The 10,000-nt window shown below is 43.1% G+C and overlaps 1 protein-coding gene across 9 annotated transcripts in view; it reads right to left on the bottom strand.

Annotated features, from left to right (window-relative positions):
• Nucleotides 1–5,970, bottom strand: part of pbx3b (pre-B-cell leukemia homeobox 3b) — a 91,923-nt gene extending 85,953 nt beyond the window's left edge. For 5 of the 9 annotated variants that reach the window (XM_031570892.1, XM_031570894.1, XM_031570896.2 and 2 more), the window contains exons 1-2: nucleotides 4,455–5,970; nucleotides 3,539–3,612 (exon numbers count right to left, since the gene is read on the bottom strand). In XM_031570892.1, coding sequence (XP_031426752.1) covers nucleotides 3,539–3,612; nucleotides 4,455–4,651 — 271 coding nt within the window. In that variant the 5' untranslated portion in view covers nucleotides 4,652–5,970. Of the gene's footprint in view, nucleotides 1–3,538; nucleotides 3,619–4,454 lie in introns of all 9 variants that reach the window. The other 4 variants (XM_031570890.1, XM_031570893.1, XM_031570895.2 and 1 more) reach the window with 1 other exon arrangement.
• Between the last annotated feature and the right edge of the window lie 4,030 nt (nucleotides 5,971–10,000).

Below are 10,000 nucleotides of genomic sequence, written 5' to 3'. Positions count from 1 at the left end.
CACACACACACACACACACACACACACAGACACACACACACACATACACACACTACTGACACACCGACTCCTCACACATTGGAGAACAAAGTTGCTTAGAAATTACCTTGTTACTGAATGAGCCCCTTGAAAAAAAGGGAAAGAAAAAAAAAAGCTTCAAGCAGGCAGCATCAGAGGGATTACTGAAGATTACAACAACTCAACTGGTAAACAAGCTCATTTAAATAATTAGCATACTTAGGGACTCTATTCTTTATGCATATTTAATTAGAGGTTTAATATAATATAGGACATAATTATATTAAATGCAACACAATCGCAGCACTAGAAACACACTCTCACACACTCTACTGCCAGCATTTTTTTCTTTCTCTTTTTTTATGACACAAAAAATACAAAAGGAAAATGCCTTTTTATAAATAAATCAGCAGAACAGAAATAAATCATCTGCGCATGAAAGTGACAAAACTAAATGGAAAACTCTATTATGCAAATAATATACTACAACAAACTAACAGAATAATATATTTAAGACATTATAGATCTACCGCAGACATTAACATATCCATACAACATAAAGGACAAAATCTAGGCCTATTTTCTAAAACAGTTCTCTGTCTACGAGACCAACAATAAACACTAAAATGTTCCCGATTCACAACTTACTCTTTCTCCATATAACTAGTGGAGAGGATGAGACTACGGAACATTTGAGGACACGGGGGCCTTCGGGTGCCCGCGTCGCACACCTAACCCAGCCACAGGCTCACAATCCTCTCCTAAAGCGCTGTCTCGCCTCCCTGCTAAAGATCCTCTCCTAAAGCGCTGTCTCACCTCCCTGCTAGCTTCCCACCATACTTAGCCACGGCCCCGGCTTCTGCCGGTCCAACACCAGGCCTGCACTGATCATTTTCATCTTTTCAGTGCCTTTACCCCTCTCTCTCTCTCTCTCTCTCTCGCTCTCTCTGGCGTGTACTTCTCTTTCCCTCAAGCCCCTCAGTCTCCAGTTCTCTCGTTTCTCTCTCTTTTTCTCGACAGGCATAAAGAATACCTCAACCAGGCCAAGCAGTCAAGCGGGGCCTCTCCAAACACACACACACACACACACACACACACACACCAGCCCACCCCTCCTCACGGACGTCTCCTGCGGCCGAGAAGTTCATTAAGTTTTATGATCTCGCCCAAGTCACTGGTGCTGAGGAGGCACACAAAGGCCACAAATCTGGGCAACCTGCGGCTTTGGCCAGACTCCGCGTGTGTGTGTGTGTGTGTGTGTGTGTGTGTGTGTGTGTGTGCGTGCAGGGCTGTCCTCAGCTTACACGCAGACATGGAGCTACATTACATCTGGCTTGATCTGATCATCAAAAATTACTTCACATCGCAAGATGGCATTTTGAAGGGCAAGCACAGTCTGCTGTTATCTAAAACAATTCAAATGACTTAAGGGGTTCACATCCTTGATGTTACTGGTATAACTGACTCGCAACATTTAGTATTCCTTATTTTAATTTAATTTTAATTGATATGATGAGTTCAGAGGTGAAATACAGCATTATCCATCACTGACATGAGACAAAGAGAGTGTACAGCGCTGACAACAACAGCCTAAAATTAGAGTTACACGTTGAGTGTGTAGAATAGTAAGACGGAACAGCCAGTGGTGTACCAGACAAACGTGTAACCCTAAAAACGAATAAAGCCATGTCCATTCGAAGCACTGAATCGGGACCGGTTAGCGCACAATGTCTAACCCCAGGCAACGTGAAACTGCGTGTCACCAACCACCTCCTGACCTCCCACCCACTACACCTGCAATTTGACCACGGATGACGTTTCGGAATGATCAGTAACAGTGGAACCAAAGCCGCCCGTTGGCCCCCTTCTCCAGCAGAGCAAATAAATATTATCCTTTCAAACCATATCAGCCTGCTTGCGCTGCTGCTCGTGGAAAAAAAGAGTACCTATCTAGTGTAGAGTTGTGGTGGAGACAGAGGCAACGCGTCGCCTGTATGTGTGTGCGCTGTCTGTGATGTGAACAAAAAAGACATTAGACGATTAGACAAGCCTCGTCTAAGACCTCATATAAGTCTCTATCTTTTTTTAAATATATATATATATATATATATCCGTGATGTTTACAATGACGTGTGGAGAGATGGTGTATTTAGAACAGTACACGGTAAAAAATACTCTTTTCAACATGCTCACCGTTACAGTGGACATGAAGGCTATTGTCTATAATAGCCTTTACATTCGCTGGTTCTCACACATACTGTCACACACACACACCACTCTTGCGCACACACTCGCTCGAAAGTATAACTATATATCCGTGCAAAAAGACTGACAGGCCATGAAATCGATCTGTTTCAAACTGTTTCAGAAAGGAACTGAGACAAGAAGCACATAATATGTAGACATTACCCACATATTTTCTGCCGTTCCATTGTGCACTATAACATCAATTCGTCGCATCTAACTTTTACAAAAGAGATCTGCACATATATAATTTCAAACAGAAATTAAACACAATGGAAATTGAAACCAAAAGGTAAGGTCAGCACCGGAGCAGTCTCCGAGGCGCATAGTATTTTCCTAGGCTTCTGAAACTACATCATTCACCCCGAGACTTCGATAGCTGCGTGACACAAGTGGTCAGTTAAATGCAAAGGATGTGCGTGTGTGAAGGAGTGTACGAGCTGGGAGAAATGTTCTTCCCATATTGTTCTCTTTATTTATAATTTGAACTGTTCGCTTATGTTTATTAATTATGCGCAGAGAAAGAATGCAGCATCGTTTGTTAAAGTCCGTAAAGCAGGAACCAGTTTTGACTTATTGAACCATGGTTGCTCGGTGCATAATAACATAGGGGCAATAGCCAATAACTATCCCGTAAATTGGTCAAATGATTAGGCTCAATGCCACATACAACGCAAGGAATCAGCCAATCTACTATACGTGCCTTCCCGTTTGATTGTGTGGTGTGTGAAACATCCTACACGTGCTTTTTAGGTGCAACATTAGGCATCGCATTAACGCAAAATGCAAAGCGGCACAGGCGAGCTCCAACACACAATGTCCCGCTTTTTGTTTACTGCGGCTTAAGCGCCAGACACGCTGGTGCTGATTCTTGAGGGAGCATCGTGCTTATGGTAAACAAGAGCCGGCTGTCTACTCCTACCCGACCAATCCAGTCTGTAGGACCGGGAGGTCGACAAGAGAAACAGCCGAGGTGATCTCTTGCTCGTTGCTATAAAATACCACGGGTATTGCGTTCTGCGTTCATGGTCACGCTTTTAGTGCCAAATCTATCTTTGGTCCAGGCCTGCGTTTAAATTTCAGGCAAAGGAGTGAGTGTAGTGGTCGTGTTCCTTCTCATGATACTACGATAGCCAGTGCGAAGGGTTATATCCTACGTAAAGATGGCGGTGTGGGTATACGTTTGGTGGCACAGTGCTGTTGCCTGTCTTGAGCCTTCGTCGGCTCGGTAATTGCGCGGTCTTTGGGGAGTGCTGTATGCAGGTTTCCGACTTACCTGTTTTCTCTTTAATCTCGCAGAGCACGCTGAACAAGGCTGGCTTCATCCGGTGGCAATTCAGTCCATGTTTCCTGTTTCAGTTTAAGATAAAAACCAAGATAGGTATATAGTCGTCATTTAACCCCCTGTCTGTGCAAAATGTTAACTTCTGAATGATAAATACTAATACATCTCAAGAGAACAGCTGTGTCTTCTATTAAGTATTTTATACATTTCAGGTCCCACAATTTGCAAAAATAGGGTGCATTGTGTTGATCAGCAGTGATTAGAAGCATCGTAGGGTTGTCTGAAAAGAGTGTAGCCTACGTAAACTGCTTCAGCATATTTGGAACTTGATACGCACGGGTCTACGGGCACAGCTGTCAGAATAATGTCAAATGAGGACCAACTCTGACACCGGACATGTGCTGTTACAGTAGGCCAGTTCAAAGGATAACGCTGGTCTACCTGTGCCCACGTTCAACAGTGGCCTGGCCCCAGTAGAAAGTTTGCCTTTTGGAACTGTTGGTCAATCGTATCACATTTTGGGTTATTTAAGAAAAAAACTAAAGAATTTTGCAGGCTCATAATTCACCCCAGTATATGCAAATTTAGTTAACTAGCATATGTATTGCCAGTTTCTGTAATTAAGTAGACTATCTTGCACGATGGTATAAATATAAATGCACAACATGATAGATATTATTAGGTCAAATGTTCTGAAGACGTCGCAGATTATGCAGAATACTATTGGTCAACTGACAATTGAGTCTTGGGGACCAAAACAAAAGTAATTTCTCAACATCAGTTGTCGGGTCATAATTGCTATTTTGCTTAAAACCCAGCCAAAACGCTGGCGCTTACACACCACAATACAGCCCAAACTGCGCTATTAACTATTAAAGAGGTTAATAATTCATGGAAATGAACCAACTTTGCTTGCGCCTCGTCCAGACTTTGGTCAGTTATCGTCATGATCTGATGCAGAATGTCTCCGATGTCTTGTTTTCTTCCGTCTACATCGGTCCCGTCGTGTCCGTGTGGAGGCGGCAAAGTCATGCCTCCCTGCCCCGGGTGGCCAGACAAATTCACGCCGCCGAGAGTCTGCATGATCCGGGCTTGCTCGTCCATAGTCAGCCGCAACACAATCAATGCACTTCTACTGTCACTGAAGGCGTAAACACGCGCGGGAAAAGCACATGCAAAGGCAACTTCTCTACAGCATTTGCAGAACGTGAAACCTTAACGGTAAAACTGTATCGCAGTTTAAAAAAAATAAACTGATACACATTGAAAGCTTAGCAATGATGATATTGATGTCGCGTGTCCCAAGAATCACTTTCTCGAACTGCTTCCAGTCCTCCCTCAGTCCCGCAGGTACGAATGTCTTCTTCGAAAATTGAGCAGTTTTCTGGGTTTTTTTCTTTCTTTGATTTTTTAAGTTCAGTATTCAGGTGTCAGGAGCTCGCGGGTGATCGCTGTACGAATCCACATGCCAATTCGTCTTTATTCTAATGTGACGTGTAGGATATGACAAGCAAAGCCCCTTGAAGATGTCTTTAGTTTAAATGAAATCTTCTTGCGCTATTGTTTCCACGTGTAATTCTTCTTGAAAACTTGTTCAAATCCCAATTGTAATGGACAATAGAACAAATATCCACTTCCTATGAGGAAAACAAATGATAACGCAAAATTAATAAATTAACAATTCGAAATTAAAAAAAGGGCTACAGAATGTTTGAAGTGTGGACAGCTGAAAAATAATGTTGCGGTGAATGATCCTCCAATAAGCAAACACAATCAATTAAATGCTGCGCGTCCACTGTTGGAATGATAAAGGTGACAATAGAAATATAAAATGTTCAAAAAAGTTTTTTAGTGTAAGTGTGGAAAAATAGAAAAACTAATCGCGAAAAATTAATTGCACCCCATAAAGCGATGTGCAAAAATATCTGCCCCCTGAAATTTATGAGGCTGAGTCTCTGACTGCGTACGCTTTATGTTGTTTGATGGCAGCCGTAGTGAGCGATTGACAATGTGCCAATGCCCCTCACTCAGTGCGGACGTGTCAGAGCGGGAGCTGAGAAAAAAATACAAAATGGAAATAAAAATGCACGCTCCGCCCTGTAGAGGAGGGGTCTAGATTCTTGTCACTTCTCGCTGGAGCGCTGATAACAAAACGCCTTAGCGGTACTAATGATACTGGTGATGATAATAATGAAACAGGAGCATCTGATCAAAAACACCAAAACTTCCAACCAGCCTTTGCCTCATTTAGCTGCAGACGTGCAGCTCGACGTCACATTAAAGAGATCATTTGCAATAAAGCACAGGAAAAAAAACACTGCGCTCCCGGAGTTTTATGTTGTTTCATACAAAACTGATAATGAATTGCTCGGGCTGTTCGCTCCGCAATAGCATTGTACAGTCGTTTCTACGAGCCCCGCTTACAGGATGGGGAGACGGAGGACATGTTTATAATATTAGAATAAACCTTTCCAGCCAATGGAAATGCCGCCTATGTGTGTTGGATGGCTACAGCATCCAATCGCTGAGGCGCACTGCTGTTTAAAACCCGCCTAGATATCCCCATACTTTGCTCCGGTTGTACAGAGAGATATCAACTTCTGATTGGCCGTTGCCAAGGGTGACATCTACTGCACAAGCAGGCGGCGCTGCTCAGCGCTCTCCTGCAGTTGCTATGGTAGCAGACTGGTCGGTGAGCTGGATGCAAAGAGATAGTCAATGTTCTTAGGCTCGCCCGCTCATCTCAAAGCACTTTCGTCGCATTTCATTTGGCTTATTCCTCGAACACTCTACTAACAGACTAACCGTGCCCTTATCAAAATAAATACAAAAAAAAACATATATTATTTTGTGGGGACTCAAAGTTGTTGAATGCCTGGCATTCTTTTCTGTTAAACTTTTCGTCCGTGGGTATTTTTTCAAGGCAGTGCTGAGTTCCTGTGCTCCACTTATCGCAGTGCCCAAGCAGACAAAGCCTTGCGTGAGAAGCGTCGGACACAGGCTAGTATAGATGTCTTTGTGTCGTGGGTCCCTTTGAGAACACTTTACTGGGGCGCCACTACACGTCCTGTAAGAGCCCCACCACAGGGTACATTTCAAGTGACCATCTCTTCCTGGGATCACATAAGTCTGCTGAAGACTTTATATTTACTGTTTAAAAATGATCATTACAATAGGAGAGATCAGAATGCTGTTAACACGATGTACTGTGTGGCATTGAGAGGGGACAAAACCATTTAATACTTTAATGTTTTAGGTCTATGTACACATATGTAGCATAAACAAATCAATTGATGTTTTTATCTTAAGGCATTAAATACATTTACAAACACTTAATGTCTGGCTTTGAGCCATTCTATGTTTTTTTTTTTTTTAAACAGTCCCACATTAAGCAGTGAAGCACACACATTTTAGTCTTCGAGTGTCCGATTGCCTCTTAACTCCACACATGAATGAAAGGAAGGGCTTCACATAAAGGTGTCTGGAGCAGAAACGCAAAACCAAAGCTGTAAACTGACATGTGCTGACCACCTAACGGCATGAGGAGGTTACAGTCAAATAAACGATTCAGCGCGGCGTGCCTGCCCTCATCTCCTCTGACCACACACCTTCCTTTCCAGAGGACGGTGTGAAAGAAAGCGCCATGTGCCGCTGACACAGTGACACAGTGACAGAGCCCACTGTGAGGGGACTAATTACACACACACACACACACACACACACACACACACACACACACACACACACGCACATTACTCAGGCAGGCAGACACACACACACACACGCAGGACCCGGATAGAGAGCTGGAAGTAGGACTGCTCATTTGAATGCACTCAAGAAGTCAATCAGACGCATCAGCAATTGCACTGGAACACAAGTGTGCACTGAGTGTGTGTGTCTCGGGTGAAGGCTGGCATCCGCTCGTAACCACGGTGCCCCCCGCGGGCCGCTGGCTTTGACACCCTTTACACAGGGAATTAACGCGGGGTAATTAAATGGCAAATAATGAAATATGCACAGAAAAAAAAGCTTTCCTGTGGGAGAACGTCGTACTGTAAACTCACAGAGAACACAACACTGTAAACAACAAAAGAATGAAAGAAAAGCGTAATAGTACAACGCCTCTTTCTTCATGAAGGTTCATATGCACATTTTAAATAAACTCATTAGTATGCTTTTACACACACAAACACATTTATACGCACACACAAATACATTTATAACACACACACACACATACACACATATGTATTTCTGTATTATACATTATATAAACATCGGTTGCTTTGATTTACTTCCGATCAGTAAATTCTCTTCGCCCTCTCTGTGCAGAAACCTGTGTATGATTTCTAATTAAGAGCCATCGTCTGATTTACAAACCCACCGTGTCTATAAACAATGCAGGGCCTGCGGTGGGCCGTAACGCCACATATATGCACGTGAAATATTTGAATGAGCCGTTGCAGTAATTGATTAAGTGCTGCATTGTGATGTGGGGTTGCAGTATTAGTCATGTTGTATGTTAAAGCTGCACCACTCCCGCCGTGCTCCATGCAAGACTAATGTGTTCACCTTTCTCTGTGTCTGTCACATATCACAGAGAGAGACATGAGACCACTCATGTTGTTTTAAGAGATGTGTGTGTGTGTGTGTGTGTGTGTGTGTGTGTGTGTGTGTGTGTGTGTGTGTGTGTGTGTGTGTGTGTGTGTGTGTATGTTTTAAAAATGAGTGTGTAAATACATGCCTGTAATTTGCAATTGTCTTTAAATATTAATCTTCTATATTCAGTCATGTATAAATGTATAGTAATATATAGTAATGTATTGTAACGAATAGTAATGTTTAGTATTTCCTGAATGTAGAACTTTAGCTTGGGACAACAGACATTGTTAAGACAAAAGAACTGTGATATTCAGTGACACTAAATATTGATGTATTCAGGGACGGTCCAGATGCAGCTGTGTGTGTGTGTGTGTGTGTGTGTGTGTGTGTGTGTGTGTGTGTGTGTGTGTGTGTGTGTGTGTGAGAGAGTGTGGGGGGATCACGGACGGTCCAGTGGAGTGAGGCCGTGTCCAAATGCAGCTGTGTGTGTGTCCGGTCCCACAGCTGAATGTGAATGCAATCAGGTGACATCTCACGTGCATTCTGTCAGGGTGTATGGGCTGCTGACAAACCTGTGTATGTGTGTGTGTGTGAGGGAGAGAGAGAAAGAGAGAGAGAGAGAGAGAGAGAGAGAGAGAAAGGTGTGTTTGTGAGAGAGAGAGAGCAATGCCAGGTCATGCAGAAAAAGTGGAAAAGCAGATGAGTGCCTTTCTCACTCTTCCTTATTCCATCTCTCTCTGTCTCTTTTTCTCTCTCTCTTTCCCTCTCTCCTTCTCTCTCTCTCCCCCCTCTCTCTCTTTCCCTCTCTCCCTCTCTCTCTCTCCCTCCCTCTCTCTCTCTCTCTCTCTCTCTCTCTCTCTCTGTGTTTTTAAGCGAGTTGTGTGGTTCCGCTGCCTCTTATTCGCTTGACCTTGAAGTATCTGCTCCTCACACTCCATAGTTTAGTGAGAGGGGGAGTCCCACACCTACTGCATTTATCATTGGAATACTGAGCTGTCAGCTCTCCAGCTCTCGCTGCATACCTGACAGCCAGGGCTCAGAGGTACAGATCCGTTCCCCTCCTCAGCTGCACCGCATGATTCCTCATCGCCGAACGAACGAACGCCACCGCCACCGTACACCACCGCCGCCGTACACCGCCGCGCCTCTTCACCATTGTTTCCAGCCACGTGTCAACATAATTCATTTCCTCTCCCGACAGCTGATCAAAAAAAAAAAGAGAGAGAGAGAGAAAAAAAATAAACAACAGACAGAGAGGGTGTGTGTGTGTGTGTGCTTGTGTGCTTGTGTGTATATGTGTGTGTGAGTGTGTGTGTGCGTGTGTGTGTGTGAGTGTGTGTGTGAGTGTGTGTGTCTGTCTGTCTGTGTGTGAGTGTGTGTGCATGTGTGTGTATGTGTGTGTGTGTGATGTGGTGTTCACTATATTACCCACACCAGAAAGTAATTTTACAGGGGTATTGAGTAAAACGAATACATCTACAGTATATATGAGTAAAACTAATACATCTATATTTGAGTATTTGAGTAAAACTAATACATCTTTATATGAGTATTTGAGTAAAACTAATACATCTATATTTGAGTAAAACTAATACATCTATATATGAGTATTTGAGTAAAACTAATACATCTATATTTGAGTAAAACTAATACATCTATATTTGAGTAAAACTAATACATCTATATTTGAGTAAAACTAATACATCTTTATATGAGTATTTGAGTAAAACTAATACATCTATATTTGAGTGTGAAGATAGAGCTGTGAAATAAGGCAGGCACTTCTGGAATAATACTGTGACACTGAGAGTCAACAGTGGTCTCCGCAGTGGGTGGGTAGTTGGTGGTTGG

This window comes from Clupea harengus, chromosome 7 (assembly GCF_900700415.2).
Source record: "Clupea harengus chromosome 7, Ch_v2.0.2, whole genome shotgun sequence".
NCBI lineage: Eukaryota > Metazoa > Chordata > Actinopteri > Clupeiformes > Clupeidae > Clupea > Clupea harengus.
The sequence above is the reverse complement of the archived record's forward strand: the minus strand, read 5'-3'. Positions and strand labels throughout refer to the sequence as shown.